This window comes from Synchytrium microbalum (genome assembly GCF_006535985.1).
Source record: "Synchytrium microbalum strain JEL517 chromosome Unknown SmJEL517_scf0038, whole genome shotgun sequence".
Classification (NCBI taxonomy): Eukaryota; Fungi; Chytridiomycota; class Chytridiomycetes; order Synchytriales; family Synchytriaceae; genus Synchytrium; species Synchytrium microbalum.
In genome coordinates, this window is record NW_022158387.1 from 75,083 (window position 1) to 95,501 (window position 20,419).

Below are 20,419 nucleotides of genomic sequence, written 5' to 3' on the forward strand. Positions count from 1 at the left end.
TTTAATAGTGCGTTTCAATTGTATTATATTGTGTATAACTTTGATATATAATGTGCCTCACCACAAGTAGTTGATTGTACATTTTCAATGGTTGTAGTGTTTTTTATGCCCAAATGTAAACGCTCCCTAAACTCAGGTTTCACTCAAATCAGGGACCAGGAAACTGTTTACGAAGTGGATCTTCATAGATCTAAGTGCTTCGAATTGGCACGAGATAGTGGTGGTTTGCATCTTATGTCATCTGCGACCATCAAACGGAGTTTGATTTTTATGGTGTCACTAACAAACTTCAACAGAGTGGAAGCTTCAAAGGAACATTTTACAAGGTATGAAACGTGTACTTGAGCCTTATCTTGTCGCTTTGCAATGCCATTCAAGCCTTCCAACTAACCTTCATTCCCAAAACCTTCAACATAGATGACCAAATTCTCAGTCAACGTATTATCAGCATCTGATTTACCGACCGTAGGAACTCCAGAATGGAATGCCTACCTAGACGACCAGTTTACGAAGGCAGATGGAATATTCAAGTCGAGTAAAAGCTGGCCTGTAGTTGCGACATCTGAAAAGGATGGTGTTAAAGTCGATGTCAAGAAGAAAGAGAAGGAGGAGATTGATGGTGGAAATTCATGGTGAGATCGATTATTTGTACACACTCTGGTTGCTATATACCAATTACACCATGACCTCTTTTTTGACGAATCCAAACATCGGTCTAACACTATCGACCTAGGTTCCAACGCACATCTCTCCACCCAGACATATCATTCGACACTGCAGTTAAATACCTATATCACGACCACCTTGTCAATGGCAAATTCTACCTGAAAGATTGTGAAGGCGCTGAACTCGTTGAGAAACTATCTGATCAAGCAGACGTGACCTATATCTCATACAAGATTACTGGTCTCGTGTCTTTAATCACTGATCCAAGAGACTTTTGTGAATTGACGTTGAAGAAGCTAGATGGGAAAAAGTTCTCGATTGTGTGTCATCCATTCTTGCATAAGGGTGCGCCTGAGAAGCCAGGTGTGATGCGGAGATCTGTTGGAGTTTCTTGTTTAACTTAGAGTATCATGATGGTGACGGTTTGTTGCGTGATTAGGTCATGTACGAGGAGCATACGTATCATATATTCAAGTCAGTGAAGTTGCTGGAGGCATTGAATGGATTTCCATTCAGCATTCGGACGCTGGGGGCGCTATACCAAGGATTGTTGTAGATGCTAATTTGCCAACGATTTATCCTTTGGTCAGTGTAGTGCACTGTTCTGCCCATTTAGCTGTGCCTTTTTTTGTCTGAATCTGTCTTCATTTCGATCAGGACGTATTTGGTTTCAAGAACTGGGTCAAAACACTTTGAAGGTGGAAACTTTCAAATGTACACCACATGTGCCTAATTGAACCAAGATCAACTAGGAAGGAATAATAGTTCTGATGGTCACATAATACAAATCATCACCACAGTACATTCAATCCTGTTTCGGCATTGATCTTCTTGCTGCTCGGCAACTCAGCTATTACTCCAAGCCTTTCGTGTGTTGTTGAATTGAAGGAAGGGGTTTTGAACATGACCCCTAGTACTGATTTGAAACAAAAAAGAGAGCCCACAATATGTATATACTGAGTCCTCACCATTAGAGAATTACCTGTCTTGCTCTAATATTTGTCCCCTCTAGGCGCTTCAACTATATCCTCACCGTCATCAGCTCTTTCAGATGCCTTTCCATTCGCTTTAGGTTGTGAAAGAGTCGCTAAAAGGTCGGGCAATTTGACAGGATTTGAGGCTGGTAGCAGTTTGCCCCACTACCGTCGCGCTGCTTGCTGTCCGAACATCATTTGAGTATGTGCTTACTGTGACATGGTGTTACTCTTTCAGCCGGTAGCCATTTTTTCGTTGTCAGTAATTGTACCGTCGCTTCATTGGCAAATAAGCAGAACCGACAACAGTCAAATCGAGCCAAAAGCTAAGTATTAAAACTATTATTCTGTTCGGCAGATCACAATAGTACAATCCGTGATCACCACACGACATCCATATCCTTCACAAGCGTAGTCAACCCATCACAATACATCCTATTAACCAAATCCCCATTTCGACATTGATCTAACTGTTCAGCAACCCAGTTGCTAAGCCAAGCTCTGATCAAGTTTGCTTCCATGTTGTTTGTCGCTTCAAGTGTGTGTCGAGCTGCTTGTCGAACTTGTAGGAGTGTGTGGTGGGATGACGAAAGGTGGGAATGAAGGTCTCGATGCAAGTTGGTGATGTAGTGTCTTCGTGCTGTTCGTGCATAGTCTGGCTGTGTTGTAAGGTAGCGGGGAGTTGATGAGGTAGTGTTTGTTGTTAGGATTTTGAAGTGGTTTGATAAAAAGTCCCCAATTCTACGAGAAAATGGTGACGTGTGTGAGAACTCTGTAAGCAAAAACGACACCCCGAATCACGTACGTGCGCTCATAAACAGGTCTATCTGTAAACCCAAGTTCAGCTTGCTCAAATAACTGCTGATACCAATCAAATCCGGACGACTCCAAGCCAGTGGAAACGGATGAGGAAACAATCACTTTCGGTAAGATAGGTAACGGTGTTCTCCTCCACCACGACACGATATGAAGGAGCAGCGAAAGCACCAAGCACCCAGTCAAAGCCAAAGTCAAAGAAGACCATGGCTGATCCACATTCGACGACATGGCAGGCGATGCAGGAGAATTGCTCGAAGCTGCAAATAATACAGGTGAAGAGCTACTCGTTATCATTCCGTCCTGCGTTATCATTGCTTGTGGGGTACCAGAGGCTGTAGTTTCTCGCACGGCTGTTAGAACGGCCAATGCGGTATCAGATAGTCCTTTCATGGCCGCTGACTTGATGAGTGATTTGACCATCGGTGATTTATGGAATTTGACGCCGTAGGTTATTACTAGACGACAAGATGTTGCTGATACCCATGTTATGCAGTATCGCATGTGAGGAGTGAATGCGTCTGCGTACGGCAGCTCGGGTGTTTTGGTCTTGGTTTCAATTACATATACACTACGAGATACCGTCAGTATCAGTGCTAGCAAAAAAGCAATGCAGCTGACATGTACGTACAGGTGTTCTTCTCTTCTGACAATCTTTTGAGTCTCAAAGGTATCAGCTTTGGTGACCTTGACTAAATTGAGGAATGAAACCGACGGTGTGAGCGTCAGGCAAAAAAAAAAAAAACAATTATGACACAGTTTGAACGTACCCATAGGATTGCTAACAGGAATAACATACTTGACCTCCCTCTCCCCAGACTCACTGAATGCTCCGACCACCAGAGCCGTATTACCACGACGAGTATGTAATTTGGCATTAAAGCCCAAGTCAGTAGCTCCAAACAAGAGTTCGAAGAGTCGTCGAGCTGGAAGATTCAATACAGCATCCACTTCACGCTTTTCATGATGTGCGTCAGCAGCGCAGTCACAAGTTTGTTCCGCAGTTGGTGGTGTTATGTTGGAAGGTAGGGCGAATTCTACAGAAACAAAGAAATAATCTTAAACGTGAGTAAGATGATGCAGAGACCGCTCATATCCACATACCATCAGCCAACGCATTAGTTGAACCACTATTCATAATAAGGAGAGTTTTAGATCATAGTGAGGATTTTCCACTTGAAACGGAAATACTGGATTCTCATACCTTGAAAGTTCACCCTTCTTGCTCTGCTCCTTATCGCCACTAGGCTCATCGACAATATCAACACCATCGTCATTCTTTTTAGATGTCTTGTCATCTGCTTTGGTTTGTGATAGTGCAACCAAAAGGTCTGGCAATTTCGCAGGATTTGTCGTGTTGACAGCATTTTGCCATACTAGTTTCATGTTGTTTGCTGTTTTAACATCGTCCCCTCTAAACAGCTTGAATGTGTGCTACATGTAACAAATCATCAGTGGTGGAGGTGTAATGACTTTTTTTGTCATCCAATAGCATACCGTGGCGTCATTAGCATTTACCACCAAAGTAGCATAAAATGGATTTGATTTTCTTGTTATGGAAGTCACATCACGGAATTGAATGACCAGCTATGAAAAATGGAAGTGAGGTTTCAAGAGTTTGCTATTGACAAAAACACAACACGTAACACAACACGACGCATACCACAGTGATGAATCCAACAATATTAGAATGAAAACATATTCGATTCTGTGTCATGAAGATCCGTCCTTGTATCATCACATCTTTCTGAAGTGCACAAGAATAGACTAGGATGATGGTGGAAGTAATCAGCATTCAATATTGGAGGATTACTACAGATGCTTTTACCATCGAGAACATAATCAGTTCTAGGAACTGACTTCAACAATGAATGTAGCTCCTCATTCTTCTTTTCCAGACTGTGATCCGTATAAGCTAGTAAACTAATGCGAAAAAAATGACGTCAAGGTCAAAATGATTCTCAAGGTCTCAAGAGATGACTCACTCTGAACTAGGATTCTTATCTCCCAAATTCGCCTCTCCTTCCTCCGGAACACCGTTTGGAACAACAAGTGGAGTAACTTGTGCCTCCTTATGAAGCTTCTCGCCATCATCGTCAGATTCAGCATCGTCATCCTGTGCTTCATCATTCGTAGCTGCTAATACAACAGATCTCGGTAGACTTGATTCCATGCCTTCTTGTATCAGTGCAGCGGTCTTTGGTCCAACTCCATCATTCTTTTGATCTGAAAGTGCAGCGTGATATTTGGCTGATTGAAATGTTTCAATCCAGTCGATGAAATCTTCTTCCGTTTCTGCTTGTAGCACGAAAGATCTGTGTAATCATTTGTGTGAGTTTCGAAGCAAAAAAAACGAGGAATAGAAACGCATGGAGGTCATCTGTGACTCACTTTCTGGAAGTATACACCTCGAAACAGAACCGGCGTTCAGTATCTTTCGCCATCCGAATATTACACAAGAGCACATTCACAGGACTGGTCGACATGACTATTCCACGATGTTTACCACTAGGCGTTGCAACAGAATACCAAAAATTCCCATTCTTGACCACAAAGTACCGTCTCGTCCAAGTAGGAACAACAAGAGACGACTTCTGTCCGGATCGTTTAAACAAATACCCTTCTTTCTCATACAAATGTGAAGCGACAGTCGAACTGTCAAAGAATGGGGTGCTTGAATGAGCAGGTGATGCAACACTTCGTGGAGTCACGGCTCCTGATGTTGGTGTACCGCTTCCTGATGGTAGTGCTGATGAGTTTGGAGTTGGCGATGTTTGCAGGGATGTCACATCTCCAATGTCTCTGCTAGTAGCAGTGCCTGTACTACTGCCACTTCCATTCGATGCTGGCTTTATAGCTGGTTTACATTTGGAGATGGATTCTTCCTCCATGCCTTTGCGAGCGACTTCCAGTTTGTTGGCGGTGAGTGATACAGGGCTCTAGTGTAAATGTGTTGAGATTCTGGGCTGATATTAGAGCTTTGGGATGTTCTTACATTCGCAAGCCGGGTTTTTAGCCCATCGAGAGCAGGCTTCAAGCCTCGAAACACTTCGAAACTTGTTTCGTAAAAGTCGTTATGAGCAACGGTGGCAATCAGTATCTAAACGGGGAGTTTAAATTTAATCTTGCGCTGTAGCATCAACCACGTCGTTTCTCACAAACCTGGTCAGTCAGCAGGTGATTGAGTGATGACTTGAACAAAATCATCCTGTAAGCCAATTCCAAACATTGATGAATGGCGACCTTTCTGCTTTCGTAGAATTGATAATCATCCTAGTGGAATATATCAGTTACTTGAACTTTGATTTCCAGATACAGCAAGCAACTACGTACTTCTCGTAAAGCGCTCGACTCTTTAGTTTTCAGTATAGCAGCATGTTTAGCACAAGCGGCTTCATACTTTTCCATCTGTTTATCAAAATTTCGTCTAAATTCCTTGATTTCTCGAACATCGTCTCTCAGGAATTGTTGACATGGATCAACAACTTGTTCGTGCAAATCATCCACCTATGTTGTGAAGTGTAAGCACATCTGTCCCATGGTTGCGACTGCTGTAAAAATCAATCTACCAGCTTGGCTCTTAGTGAGGTTTTGGTCTGGAGTGCGTCACTGAACGATCGCAATAAGCCTTCGGTCTCATCTACGACCAAGAGTGTGTTATACGTTTGGCTCAAGTGTAGAAACGGGCCAACACAGGTAAACAATTCTGTACCTCCTAGCCATCCTGCAGTGGAAAAGTTACCAAGCAACTTTGATGTACCAGATATCGTCACATTGTTGTCTATGTCACAAAAGACGAGTCAGGCCGACGTTCAAGTCCAAAGCACACCACGACAAAACACCACTCAGATATCTCCCAAGCAAACTTACGAATAAGTTCATCAGCATATTTCTTAAACCCTTTACACAATCCATCCAACCATTTAGACGCTTCTTCCAATTCATCATCAAACACACACAGTGCAGCTCTGAAAGCAGGTGAATCCTTCAACCCCATTTCTAGAGTAACGTCTGATGTTGCATCGAGAACTAGAGCTGCTGCAGTAGTAGGTGATGCTAATAACGGAGGTGATAGTGGTGTAGGGGAAATATTGGGAATTGCCCTCGGTAAGGACGTGGGCATAGACGTGCTGGCACGTCTTTTACGTGTAGGTAGAGTTCCTGATGGCGTCGGCATCGTTAAATGAGTGTTTATGTACAGGCTTAACTGGAGAGGCAAAGCTGGATGTGTCAAGTTTTCAGCGCAGTCGGATTTGAGTAATAGGGTTTTGTGTGGGAAGCAGGAGGTTTTTTCCACCGTTCGTGTTTTGAGCTCTCTCTGAATTTCTTGATAGCTTCCTTGCTTATGAATTATGAATTGACCATGGTACCTTTCTTGTCACTTTGTCAAGAGTATTGACACACGTCCAGCCAAAGAAACGACGTGTTGATCTCGTCGTCGCCGATAGTTCGTGCACGTTAGTATCCGAGATCTTCAGTCGACGACACGGTTTCATTGGAGGAACTTGTTGGTAGGCAGCTCCGTCTTGCAAAAGCAAACCCGATTATGTAAGCGCTCCAGACATCCCAACTATCGAATCCATCCAATTGATAGTTACTAGAAACAAGGTAAGGGAGAGACAGAAAGTTGAATTTATAAGAGTTCACATTACGGAGAACGAGTGCATCGGTGTCCTTTACCCCTCAAACCCATCTGTTCGGCAAATTGTTCAAACCTTGGACACTACGAAAGTCAAGTGTGAAGTTTGGTGTGGTTGTCAGTTAAACGAGAAGGGATACATGTAACGAAATGCTGAATGCATGTCCGAATACTGCTGCACTCTCTCCCTTCCCTTGTGGATTATTGCAAATGCAAAATTGAAGCGAAACATTTAAGCAACATTTGAGCTAACAACAACTCTCAACTTTTAGATGGCCAACGTAGAAGCTGTCCAAACATATGGCCGAAAGGTAAATAACCTTCTAGTGCTGGGTGTCGTAGCTTGGACGCTATAGGAGTGGTTTGGCTCGGAATCCAAACCAAAGTCGAGACAAGCATGTGGAAGATTTCGCAAGACCCAAAGCAGAATGACGACTCATAACTCGGCGATATTCAGCAAGATGCAGATGAATCCCGAATCGCTCGCCAAGTCAAACCACAAACTAGTGATCCACATCTACTACGAACAACGGTCACAACAATACTCAATCACATCAAATTTACTCACCTCCTTATTAAAATAGAAAACCGCCACAGCTGTAGCTCACTGCAAAAAAGGAAAGGGTCTATTAAAAGTAAATGGATCCCCTATTGAACTAGTAGAACCCGATATTTTACGATACAAGGTCTACGAACCCATCTTGATTGTTGGCAAGGATAAATTCGCCAATGTCGATATTCGTGTCCGAGTCAAAGGTGGGGGGCCCGTGTCTCAAGTATATGGTGAGTTTCTAGAGATGTTTTAGGATGATAGGACTCACCTCTGTCTTCTTGAGGGTTGGCTTTTTTGGCTTCCTGAAACTCATATGACCCTTTCGAGACATTTTTCTAACCATCTTTTCCCAATATTAGCAATGCGTCAAGCAATTGCCAAAGCTATCGTTGCCTACTACCAAAAATTCGTAGATGAAGCATCAAAGACTGAATTGAAGAAGCAATTGATTGCTTACGACCGAACATTGTTGGTCGCTGATCCCAGACGATGTGAACCAAAGAAATTCGGTGGTAATGGTGCTCGTGCAAGATACCAAAAGTCCTACCGATAAGCTTGGTGGTACTTTTTGTTATCGCATCATGTATAGTTTGAATAAACCACAGATTTACTTCCCATACAACGGCAAGTGTGTTTTTGTGCGCGGATTTTGTCGAGTACTTTCTTTTTGTCTCGGGATGATGTTCTAGTGTCAATCAACGTTCTCAAGGATTTGACTGCACTTGTGTTGCGGTGCCTGCTCAAGTTGCTCTGTTCTATTCCGTGTCGCCAGCACAATGTCAAAACGGTTTCTGCCATTTACAAGCAAACAACAAAAAAAGGCTGGTACTCAGAAGTGTCGAACAACTGACACTGATTATCACGACTCAAGTTTAATGATTACCGAATTAACATAACTGTATTATCGAATCTGCTTTATTCTATCTTTTACAGCCTTTGGTGCACCATAATCATCGACCTCGCCACTACCAGACGACAATGACGACAACAACCCTCCAACGCTAGGTGCACCAGCACAGCACCTCTAAACGCAGCAATCTTATCCTTGACACTCCCAGCCTTAGGTAAGATATCTGGACCTGATGTTGTGGTATTAGCAGGTGAGGTTGCAGCTGTGTTGTTGTTACTAATGCTAGAAGATATGTTCGATAGCGTGCTGCTTCTTGTTGTTGTTGTTGTTGTTGTTGTTGTTGTTGTTGTTGTTGTTGTTGTTGTTGTTGTTGTTGTTGTTGTTGTTGTCGTTGGCGATGGTGTTATTGGAGGCTTGTTGATGCTACTGCTTCCTGACGGTCGAGATGGTACAGGATGTAGGTGATGGAGTTGATGTAGTGGTTATTGTAAACGTGGTATTACTATGCAGGTTTCGAGATAGGGTTGACGGGAGAAGCTGTTGACACAGACGGTATGTTACAACTAGTGCTAGTCGAGCCCGTTTTCGGCAGTGAAGATGGCGTCGATACGCTCGTCTGAGGTGATGATTGCATACTGGCTATAATTGGTATGCTTACGCATGTCGTTTTGGGGTATTAGCTGCATCAGGAGGTGCACCAGTTGGATTGAAGGACAAAGGTATGCGGGAACTTCTTTATTCACTGCTAAACATTAATATCATTTGATGTTCACTCTAGTCATCCAATTTATACATGACAATCAAAAACTGATGAAGCAGCATGGATTGATCAAAATATGGCTGAGAGCTGTGACGGCAGAGCCTGAAGTTTTCTTTATCGTCACCTCAAATGACGTATTCGCAAACGATGAATCCTACGCATTTTGGACGAATGCTGCCGAGAGCTTGTCCACCTATGGTATAGAGGCCGCTGTAGGTGATGATCGATCCTGGACTGTGAGTCAAAAACGAGGTGGATGGGCGGTATATGAATAAATTGGGAGCCTACGATATGGAGTGACTCAAGCAGCTATTTGGCACAGAAACTTGACTGAAACGACGTCAACGTAGTGTCAGTAAAAGTGGAACACGATGAACTGTTTGAAGAACCACTTTCCTCGCCCAGAAACAGTCAGATCATGACAATTGACTATTTCGCTCGACGGAACAAAACGCGAACAATAATGATGACAAAAGCCCTAGTGAGCTGCTGGTGCTCATGAGCTCTTGAGCTCTTTGCCGGCCACTTGGCGGGCTCCTCTCCTTGAGATGTGACTGCGAGTGGCTGTGTCTTCGGGTGATGCTGTCTTAACCCATTGTAGGATATGAATGTGGTATATAAATAATGCGTCGTAGTGTATCACGTTTTTCCGAATATAATGCATAGTAATGGACTAAGCCGGTGAATACAATCTCTAATTTAGAAATCGACGCACAAATTTAATGATTGACAAATTAACATAACTCTGTTATCGATTCTGCCACTGCTTTATTCTGTCCTTTACAGCCTTTGGTGCACCATTATCATCGACCTCTCCACTACCAGACGACGATGATGACGATAATCCTCCAACACTTGGTGTACCAGCACCTCCAAACGCAGCAATCTTATCCTTGACACTTCCAGCCTTAGGTAAAATATCCGGACCCGATGTTGCAGTATTAGCGGGTGAGGTTGCTGCTGTGCTGTTGCTACTATTGCTAGAAGATATATTCGATGGGGTGCTGCTTGTTGTTGTAGGTGATGGTGTGGTCGGCGATGGTGTTATTGGAGGCTTGTTGATGTTACTGCTTCCTGACGGTCGAGATGGTATAGATGTAGGTGATGGTGTTGATGTAGTAGTTGTTGTAAACGTGGTGTTGCTATTAGATGGAGCAGCAGGTTTCGATATAGGTTTGACGGGAGAAGCTGTTGACACAGAGGGTATGTTACCACTGGTGCTAGTCGAGCCCGTTTTCGGGAATGAAGATGGTGTCGACACGTTCGTCTGAGGTGATGGTTTAATACTCGGTATAATTGGTACGCTAGATGGTGTAGGCATACTCGTACTCAATCTGGGATCTACATTACTGCTACCGATATTGCCATAAGACAGGTTCGCTCCCATATTTCCCATATTATTGTTGTTATTTAGAGATGAAGACATGTTGGTACCACCCATATTGTTGTTCATACCCATATTAGCACCCATATTCATCGGCATGGTATTCGAGTTCACTGGCATAGAATACGGAATACTACTATTATTATTGTTCGTCGACATGTTAGGCATATAGTTGGGTTGAGGACTTCCACTTCTAACTGGCCCAGTATTCATGCCCGTATTCATACCAGCCATATTAACAGGCGATGGCGATCTCATGGGTAGTTGCATAAAGTTGTTGTTACTTCCCATCACAGATGGCTGACTAGTCACGTTCTTGGATATCACATTTCCACTCAAATCCGTTATCGTTGTTGTTATCATAACACCACCAGTGGGATCTGCTACTGTCTCTATAGTTCGAGTGCCACCGCCTGGTATGCCAATGACTTGTTTCTGTGAGGATAATCCAGCACTACCGAATGAAGTTTGATAGAACTGGTTTTGTTGTTGCATTTGTGGTTGCATCTGCGGCTGCATGTTCGATTGCATCTGTGGCTGCATATTTGATTGCATCTGTGGTTGCATATTTGGTTGCATCTGTGGCTGCATATTTGGTTGCATCTGTGGTGGCATATTGTTCGAAGATGGCATAGATGACGTGTCATTTATACCCAGATTAGACAAATCAGCAGGGAATGTCGAGTTGAATGACTTGAGAGACGAAGCCGATGACTTGTGATTGAGTGACTGCCCCTGTTGTTGTTGTTGTTGTTGTGACAGATCAGGTATGGGTGACGGATTACGCCCTATATTCCCATTGTTCATCATGTTGTTATTATTCATCACATTGGGATTCATGCCCTGCATTCCTCCCATTTGCTGAGGAAACGGATCATTTGCACCAAAGAATTCACTACAGATGAGTAGTTTGTGAGGACAAAAAAATACGGGATACAAGGTCGCTTCGTCTCTGCTCCCGCGACGTTTTTCTCGAATACACAGAGAATGCAACGTACCGAAATATCTCATCAGGAGCACGAAACGAAGTATTAAAGAATGGCATAGGCATCATCATAGGCATTCCCATATTCATTGGCATCCCGCCCATTTGCATATTCATTCCTCCCATTCCTTGCATAGGCTGCATACCCATAGGATTATTAATACCAATTCCATTCATTTGATTATTCATATTCATAGGCTGCTGTTGTTGTTGTTGCTGCATATTTGGGATTCCATTCCCCATTCCATTGTTCATAGGTGTTTGATTTGGATAGAATGGGTTGTATCCTTGCTGTTGCTGTTGTTGTGGCTGCTGCTGCTGTTGAGGGAATGCTCCTCCTTGCTGAGGATTCATGGGATTGAAGTTGGGTGGTGATTGTTGAGGTTGCTGTTGAGGAGCACCACCATTGAATGCTGGATTAGGTGCTACTCCAGGAACCGCACCACCTTTCCTCCATGTATCGTACATTGCACGCTTGTCAGCTATGTGAATAGGTCAAGAGGTTGAGTGCGATTAGCCTATGACATATTAGGGAACTGAGACTGATTGCACGTACAACTAAAAAAAGAGTGGGAAGAACACCATCAGTTTCAATATGAGCAAAATTCATCTTAATTTAAGTCACAGAACTCACTCCTTTAAGACTTCATATGCCTCAGACAAGGTACTAAACTTCTTGGCCGCTTCGTCAGCACGGTACTTGTTCTTGTCAGCTGAAAAGGAATTCCATTGAGCCTTTCAATACTTTTCCATTTACTGAATAGTTCCATTTCACTTACGATGCCATGTGAGTGCTTCCTTTCTATAAGCTGTAAAATGTAGAGGGGCGGTGTGATTTTAATGTTGGGCACGTTTTGGGAATTGTAGGGCACTGGACCGTATAAAGCATGGACTGAATACATTCCAATGATGCTACAAAAGCAATATTTGAAGATTTCGGCGTACCTTTTTTGATGTCATCTTCTGACGCATCGGGTGGCAGATTCTTGATTTAAATATCGAAAATACGTGTTAGTTCATATTGATTGACACACAAGCGAATTTCACCAGCTATATGACACGTACCAGAACTGAATAATAATCGACGACAGTCGCCATTTCTTGTTATGGGCAATGTCTCTTTCCTCTAGTTGGTCAAACCACACAATTCCAACGAATAGCATCAACTGCAGATTCGGATAGTAAGATGCACCTTCTTACACGCATTAATGTATTATCGGACACGTTATTAACCCGTTTTCACTATAGATATGCCTCCTAATTTGGCGCAATCAGTTGGTGAACGAGGACGAGCAAACCTCCGAGTTCTAAAGAGATACGACAAGCATGCCGAAGAGATACTAGACACCTTCTCATATGTAGCCGCATACACTTTTACAGAGGATACTCAAAGCTGGGTAAACAGACATTGTGTCTATGGCCAACATGTCCTCCAAACATTCATCAAACATGGGCAAGCTGACGCTGACCCATACTCGACCTACTAGACGAAACGCGGAATCGAGGGCCCCATGTTTGTGTTTAGACGATCAACATCACCTTATTACGCCATCTTCATCATGAATCGATTGGATCCTGAAAACTTATGGGTCTTGCTGGATGTTGTCTTGGAAGTCGAGCTGATGGAAGAGTTTGTGGTGTACAGGCTAGCTGATGGTTTGGTACAAGGACTATGGATGTTTGAACCTGTTGATCGCACGAGACTAGAAGAATCACTGCAAACGTATGTGTTGTCGCGTCATCTTAATCTCAGTCGTCGCATCAGGCTAACATAGCTGTCGTTGTCCAGATATTGTGCACTGGCATTAACGAAACCGCCGCCGCTACCCATTCAACCAACATCGTCGACAAACGCATCAGCGAGACCTTCAACTACGAGTAAACAACCGCAACAGCCGAAAGGTGGCCAGGACCTGTTAGCCATGCTGCAGCGGGCAGCTTCTGCATCTCCCGTACCATCAGCATCTGTGAGTCTCATACGAAAGTACCGTCGCGACAATGAATGTCTCATTTTTGTGGCTGGTCTGTAGACGGAATCCAAACGAACAGTTTCTTCAACAATAACAAGGCCTAAACGACTACCGAATCTCATCACTGATCTATCACAAATATGGATTTTGGTTGAGGCAATTGGTGGGCCATGCACGCCTGGAAGTCTCGACAAACAAGATTTCGCAAAACGGATTCGGTCGCTTTCTCAGGTATGGCTGGGCATACGGAACGTGAAGTCTTTGGAGGTGCCTAAACACGCGTTTTGATGTTTAGAACAAGGATTTCGTCGACTCATTGTACAGGGCTTACACCCAACCATCCCCAAGTTTGTCGTGAAGTAAGGCCACACTATATAACAAAGCAGCTTTTTAATATATCGCAACATGTAATAAAATACGCTAAAATATTAAAGCCGCACTTTGCATTCCATCACTGAGGTCGACAGAGTGTGGTGGCTGATGTGTTCTAGTCCTAGTTAACCAAGTACAAAATACTGGAAACTGAAATTAAAGTACTTGCTTCTCACGTTACTGGCTGTACTGTTCTTACCACTTGGGGGTCCTTGGCACGTGATTATTCAACTTGTTATTCAAAGCGCTGCAAAACCCCTCGCCAACATACACATTCGCTCGGTAAGGGTAAGGTTGCGTCAATGTTTTGCATTCCTTTAACATATCAATCCCGTAGATGTATCTGCTGCTCAGAACCGAGACTGGTACACCAAAGACAACTTTGGCAAGGATCTATGTTGGAGATGTTGGTAAAGACAGGTCTATAGTAGAAGCGATACTGTCGATTCTTATAAATGTAGGGGACATCCATACCAAGTATGAGCTACGAACGGAAGAAGCAGGGGCTCTAGTACAAGGTACCCAGCTCCATGCAGGAGAATATATTTTGAAGGCCCAGGAAACTGAACAAGCTATAACACCATCACATATGAGGACCCAGCACACCCTATTTCACAAGACTAAGTCATCCGCTACATCGACATCAGGCATATCCACACCAACGACACCAAGTCGATCCAAAGCAGGTCGATCCACACCAATAAAATCTTGTGGAAGCTCATCATTATCCGCAGTAGCACCCAGAGTAGACGCAACAGTCAACGATACAGAATCTACAACTATCGGGGATGCATTAGTAGCCGCAATGACTGCCGTATCGATCACTACACCAGATCAAAAGGCAAATGCAAAGAGGTCGGCTACGTTTAAACTGGAATTGGCACAACGTGACGGAGTCTGTGTTTTGACTGGAGAGGAAGATTCCGATCTACTCATAGGGGCTCATGTAGTTCCGTGGTCATGGCAAGAAAATCACCGTATAGACCAACTGCCCTATTATGTGAAGAGTCTCGCATGGCAGCTACCGAAAAAACTTGATTCTATCGAGAACGGGTTATTGTTACGATGGGATCTGCATGCCAAATTCGATAAGTCTCGTTGGACTTTCTTTAAAGATGAGAAGGGGTGGAGAGTTGTTGTGCTAGCGGAGAGAGTCCCCCTTGGAATCGAGGGAAAATATCTAGAAGTACCGACGGAACCTATTTGGAAGAAACGATTTGTAAAGGAAGAGTTTCTAAGGTTTCACTTCGAAACACGTCCGTCTTTGCACAATGTCAACCGTAAACGTAAATCTGCAGGTGAAAGGGATTATAATGGTAGTTTTGGTTCAGACGAAGACGGCGAAGAAGAGGAAGTGGTGTGTTAAAGCGATGGTGCAATGTACAAAGTATGGGATAGTGTTCATCAAGCCTTTCAACATACTGTAGAAATATAAAGGTACGCCTCTGATACAATAATAGCAATATAGTATTACGAAACTGCATATTGCCCTTCACTTTGCATCGCATCACGCACGCACCCCCACTTTTGACTTTTGGTCAATCGTGCTTTCCGTGTTCAAAGAATGAAGAAGGCTATAGGAGACCAGAAGGTGCTAGACAGAAAGACTCCCAGTAATCCTAGATATGCACACATTAGGTATGCCCGCCCAGACTCTAGCTTTTCCCCTTCATCGAAAAATGCAACATTCAAAACAACCTTATTAACACGCACTTTGCAGGGCGTCTGTATCGACCGGAAGCTCGCTCGCAAACAAAGTCCGGGATATAGAAGCAAAGAAACGAGGTATGATTTACTGGAACTGGTCTATCTGGCACTGGATCTAGTTAAAAAACCGCCAACATTAAAAAACCATTTCGTTATCGCAAAGGAACATTTTCAAACCCAAATTTCTTTGTGACGATTTAGATGGAGAGATTGCTGGAAACGCAGACGAAACATTCAAACGTATATCACCAGCTGTACGTTCCTGTCCTCCTTTAAAAGGCAGGAATCGCAGCCGTCAATATGCTTTTCACTCATCTTTCACACGACCCCTAGTCTCTTGCACGCCTCCTCCTCTCTTCAACAACAGAATATGATCTCGAAGAATACGAACGCCGTCTACATCCATCCTCTACCCCCTCATCGCCACAGATTGCTCCAATCTCGATCGTGCAAGCCATGAAACCACACGCTGGCACCAACAACCCACAAGCACATGGAGTCGCTGACTTGTTGAAACGACCTCCATCTAGTGAACTCTCTAATTCTTTGGATTCATATAGTAATGGTACTAATATGTCATCATCAACAGCAGCAGCAACTTCAGCTGATATCTCAGAGAGTGGGATATTACCATTCTTGTTGTTGGATGTTCGTGATAAGGATGATTATGCTACATGGTAGAGCAGATTATCATGAACTATTACCTTTTTTTGTTGTATGTGTGAAACTCATCCGACATCCTTGATTTCATAGTCACATTGTAACATCTAGTTCATATCCATCGACTACACCAGGACGAACCATGACACAGATTTCACGAACTTTGCTAGCATACAAGTCACCGTCTATTTCTCCCATTATCGTGTATGATACCGATGGTGAATCTCGAGGTCCTGCTACATCTGTCGCCATCTTCTTGTTGGAACGTGGATGGGATAATGTTCGTGTCTTGTCCGGAGGTATGATATAAACCAAAGCAAACGTCAGTGGCGATGCGAGAATCGTATCCCACCATTTTCTTCTACTTCGCAAACAGGTCTAGTAAAATTCACTGAACGCTTCCAAGGCGCAATAATCGGCATCCCACCAAAGCCCAAAGTCGCTCCAATCCTACGTAAATCTTCAGCACCAGCTTCAATCCCCAGCGGCAAAATCGCTCCTGCCGCAGAGGGACAGTCATCCTTGTTTAGTAATACTACCAGCATGGCTCCCACACCAGCAACATCTAAAAGCATCAGCACCTTCTCAATGAAGGCTGTAACGGATAGTCTACCTCGACAATTCGACTTGTATGCACTTAAAGAGGCTGTGGAGTTGGCTGCCTCGTCGGCATCGTGTGCTCCTACTCCTGCCTCGACACGACCGTCTTCTAGAGCTCCTTCTCAGGCCTCGTCGCGATTGACTTCTAGAGCTACGTCGCCAAGGCCTGGACAACGTAGTGCTGTTAGAGTTAGTGGTGGTCTAAGACGATGATGAAGATACGAGGAAGAGGGACAATGGGATAACATATATAGTGATAGTTTGGTGAGGACTTGCATGATTAAGGAAGAACAGTTTAAACAATGGGACATGGAGATACTTTTAAAAATGGCTCGTGCAGAAACAGATGGTTTGGTGACAATGAGGAAAAGTGCGCGTATATATAATTTGCTTACAATATAAAACATGACTAATCTTGAGGAATTCTGATATTTGGCTTGCTTCATATGACGACAGGCGATGTGCGATTTCAAAATTCGACCTGCAAAATGCCAGGTACAAAATTTCGACCTGTTTGCGCGAAAGAAATAGAAATAGTATGGTAGTATACATGTTGTGTGCTTTTTGTTATTCCAGCCTAAGGCGGCCTCCTGCAGACAATAGCCCCGAAGACCTCCTCCTGTTCCAATTTGTAACCACATTACTTTGACTTTATGGTATTACCTTTTTCGACTCTCACTCGGCACAAATCTAAAGCAGTTTTAGCATCGACAGATGGATCATGTTCGTCAAATCCTTGTTGAATGTGTCGGCCCAAGACTTCTCGAGCAAGCACTCTGAGGGAGTATCGCAACGGAAGACCCTTTGGATGAGGAAACACAGCGGCGGTATCAACCACCTTGGTGTGTATCAACTAGCAAAAGCCAAAAAGCGTCAGTTAATCTACCACAATGACATCGAAGCCACCGTCGCCAGCCCTGTTACTTACTCTGAGGGCAATCAAATCATTTTCAAGTCCATGCCCAATAAGAATCGTGTCTTGATCAGCGTATTCACTCAACATGTCATATATGCCATTGAGGTCGTATTGGGCTGTTTCAACAGAGGAAACTCCCGAGAAGCGTGTGTTGTAATCAATGACAGGGTAGCTGGTCTTAACGAGCTCATCAAGTAACACATCATTTGATGCATTAATCACGACGATTCGAGTAACTTCCATTCCAGCAAGAGTATATGACACTAAAATATGAGAATAACTCAACACAGCACCCAAAAAAAACCGCGCGAATGATCCAGTAATCATGTTATTCTGCTTACTTTCACAGTCTAGAGCCAGTACAGCTTGTCTCTTACTCTTCTGATGTGGAGTTGGCAAGCGACGGAATGGAACATAAGCATTCAAATCTGAATAAGCCTTGAGTTTGAATGTGTGAGGGCCTTCAGTGCATCCTGCTGTACCAACGATCTGCTGACAACAGCTATAAAGTCTTCGTGACTGTTCTCCTACGTAAAAGAGAGATGAGGTTAATATTAATGTACGCTGGAAACCAAGAAAGATGGCTCTTTAACAGGGAAATGCTCATTCAGCTTCATACCCCCTGATGGCTTATCCTTATAAGAGTAACCCCAATGATATTTACACTCAGTTGCCAAGGCACTGGTCGGTGCAAATGTTGTTGGAGTGAATTGCACAGTTCGACACCTGTCACACTCTTGCTTTCGAGTCTTCAAAGCGTCGAGAGAGACAGAACTCTGTGTTTCCTCCTCAATGAAATAGCCCATTTCAGCCAGCTTTGCCTTTGGAACACAGTATTGGCTGATACGCTCTAGTAGGACACGAGAGATTCGTGTGAGCAAAATGTCTTTCATCCGGCCCTGGAAGAGAGTTCGCAACAAGGCCTGGACGCTAATTAAACATAGTTCAATCGCATACCAACGTCTACCTTTGTGACCGCAGGCCTTGCCACCCACTCTCCATCTAGCCCAATATCCAATTCATCTACAGCTAAAAAGGGCGCAGGAGAAATGATGTGAGAGCCTGCATTGCTTTCAAGGCTTCTTCAACTCACCAACAGGTCGTGTCTTCAACCTTGCCAACAGAGAAATTCCAGCTCCAACATACGAAGTCTTGGTCGATGTATGATGGAGGAGTTTTTCCTGAGCCAGAGCATGTTCATGAGCAACGTTTGGCAGTTTTCGTACGATTGGCTCATAGATCCGACAAAATTGTGCGTATAGTCCATTCAATACGTTGTTGCGGACCTGCAATACAATTTTTTTAGCTCAAATGTGCCACTATAGTAATCAGTTTAAACATTGTTTCGGACCTTGTGAGGTACTTTACTGGTGTTGTCGAGTGGCACCTGAGGCAATGTTGCGGTCACGGGTGCTACTTTACTTGGTTGTTTTTGTTTCTGCAACGATGGTTTAGATGTAGGAGCAGTAGAGGATGATGATGGTGGTTTAGATGACGACGGCGGTTTAGGTGACGATTCTGGTTTCGATGACGATGATGGTTTAGATGACGATGGCGGCTTCGATGATGGTGGTGATTTAGATGACGGAGGCGAAGACTTGTTGGGCAATCCATTTCGATCTGCTGATTCCTAAAGAACACCACAACACCGTGAGGATCAACGCGCGGAGAGAAAAGGGCATCATCATACCGTCTTATCCGATGTTTTGACGAGAGCCTTAGCTGGTGGACTGTGCACATGAGTATTGACTTGTGTATCATCATCATCTTCGATTAAAATCACTACTGGTTCTTTGGGTTTCTGTACAATAGCAGGTTTGAACACCTCATCACGTTTCAAAGGTGTTGAATCTACGTGCTTGCTACACTCTGGCACCTCCACTGGGGCAACAGTTGTTGGCACATCAGGACAATCGATACTAGGCAGAGATGCTCTAACCCGTTTGACCTGCTGATCATCATCACTGATAACAGGAATTGCCTCGGAATTCATATCTTCATGAGGTCTCTTTGAAGTACTGCCACTGGGTACAACAGGGTCAGTCCGAGATAGATTTCGTCGAGTTTGCGATAGCTGAGCGAGTAGTTCTGCTAGAGATTTACCACCATAGGTAGAGGGAGTATCACTAGATAATGTCGTTGGTCTCGTTATTGGCTGATACTGATTGTAAATCGGGGGCAATGGAGGCATATAATACGGTAAGGGAGGCTGTTGGTTGAGACGATGTGCGAAAGGACATCCCTCTGCAACGCAGGTTTGGTTTGGGCATTGGATATGAGCAAATGCCGACATTCCTATGTGCTCTAAACTCGAGCTTCCTTTTTGATGTTTGTGCTATACGTAAGCAAGGCTTTCCTATGAATCGGTTATGTATACATTAGAATGCAATTCTAGACGGGCTCTTTACGAGATTGGTTTGCTGTACAGCTCGTAATTCACGATTGTTTGAATGTTGAAAGAAAACGCCTACTGTATTGAATAGACAAACACAAGTTGATCTGCCCTGATTTATGTGTAAATCGCATATAAATGTATATCAAACTAGATTCTATTCTTGATTGAGCTG

General features: G+C 43.7%; 5 protein-coding genes across 5 annotated transcripts; 3 read left to right on the plus strand and 2 right to left on the minus strand.

Annotated features, from left to right (window-relative positions):
- Positions 1 to 2,020: 2,020 nt before the first annotated feature.
- On the minus strand, positions 2,021 to 6,633 carry SmJEL517_g04903 (uncharacterized protein; the record flags this gene model as incomplete). The annotated part of the gene is made up of 17 exons (XM_031170831.1): positions 2,021 to 2,381; positions 2,446 to 3,027; positions 3,088 to 3,148; positions 3,227 to 3,493; positions 3,561 to 3,586; positions 3,661 to 3,890; positions 3,954 to 4,043; positions 4,120 to 4,223; positions 4,285 to 4,379; positions 4,442 to 4,771; positions 4,848 to 5,395; positions 5,452 to 5,556; positions 5,619 to 5,729; positions 5,790 to 5,963; positions 6,026 to 6,096; positions 6,169 to 6,237; positions 6,327 to 6,633. The coding sequence occupies 17 exons, from the start codon at positions 6,631 to 6,633 to the stop codon at positions 2,021 to 2,023; spliced, it is 3,531 nt and encodes a 1,176-aa protein (XP_031023213.1).
- An 890-nt stretch (positions 6,634 to 7,523) lies between these two features.
- Positions 7,524 to 8,201, plus strand: SmJEL517_g04904 (uncharacterized protein; the record flags this gene model as incomplete). The annotated part of the gene is made up of 3 exons (XM_031170832.1): positions 7,524 to 7,601; positions 7,680 to 7,878; positions 8,008 to 8,201. 3 exons carry the CDS (start codon positions 7,524 to 7,526, stop codon positions 8,199 to 8,201), a joined length of 471 nt encoding a protein of 156 aa, XP_031023195.1.
- A 4,676-nt stretch (positions 8,202 to 12,877) lies between these two features.
- Positions 12,878 to 15,335, plus strand: SmJEL517_g04905 (uncharacterized protein; the record flags this gene model as incomplete). The annotated part of the gene is made up of 5 exons (XM_031170833.1): positions 12,878 to 13,024; positions 13,115 to 13,350; positions 13,417 to 13,594; positions 13,658 to 13,828; positions 14,307 to 15,335. The coding sequence occupies 5 exons, from the start codon at positions 12,878 to 12,880 to the stop codon at positions 15,333 to 15,335; spliced, it is 1,761 nt and encodes a 586-aa protein (XP_031023196.1).
- Positions 15,336 to 15,533: 198 nt separating this feature from the next.
- Positions 15,534 to 17,149, plus strand: SmJEL517_g04906 (uncharacterized protein; the record flags this gene model as incomplete). The annotated part of the gene is made up of 6 exons (XM_031170834.1): positions 15,534 to 15,607; positions 15,690 to 15,754; positions 15,878 to 15,930; positions 16,010 to 16,353; positions 16,430 to 16,635; positions 16,713 to 17,149. The coding sequence occupies 6 exons, from the start codon at positions 15,534 to 15,536 to the stop codon at positions 17,147 to 17,149; spliced, it is 1,179 nt and encodes a 392-aa protein (XP_031023193.1).
- A 427-nt stretch (positions 17,150 to 17,576) lies between these two features.
- SmJEL517_g04907 (uncharacterized protein) lies at positions 17,577 to 20,145 on the minus strand (the record flags this gene model as incomplete). The annotated part of the gene is made up of 8 exons (XM_031170835.1): positions 17,577 to 17,789; positions 17,865 to 18,115; positions 18,194 to 18,379; positions 18,472 to 18,702; positions 18,810 to 18,881; positions 18,946 to 19,138; positions 19,204 to 19,482; positions 19,543 to 20,145. 8 exons carry the CDS (start codon positions 20,143 to 20,145, stop codon positions 17,577 to 17,579), a joined length of 2,028 nt encoding a protein of 675 aa, XP_031023194.1.
- Positions 20,146 to 20,419: the final 274 nt, after the last annotated feature.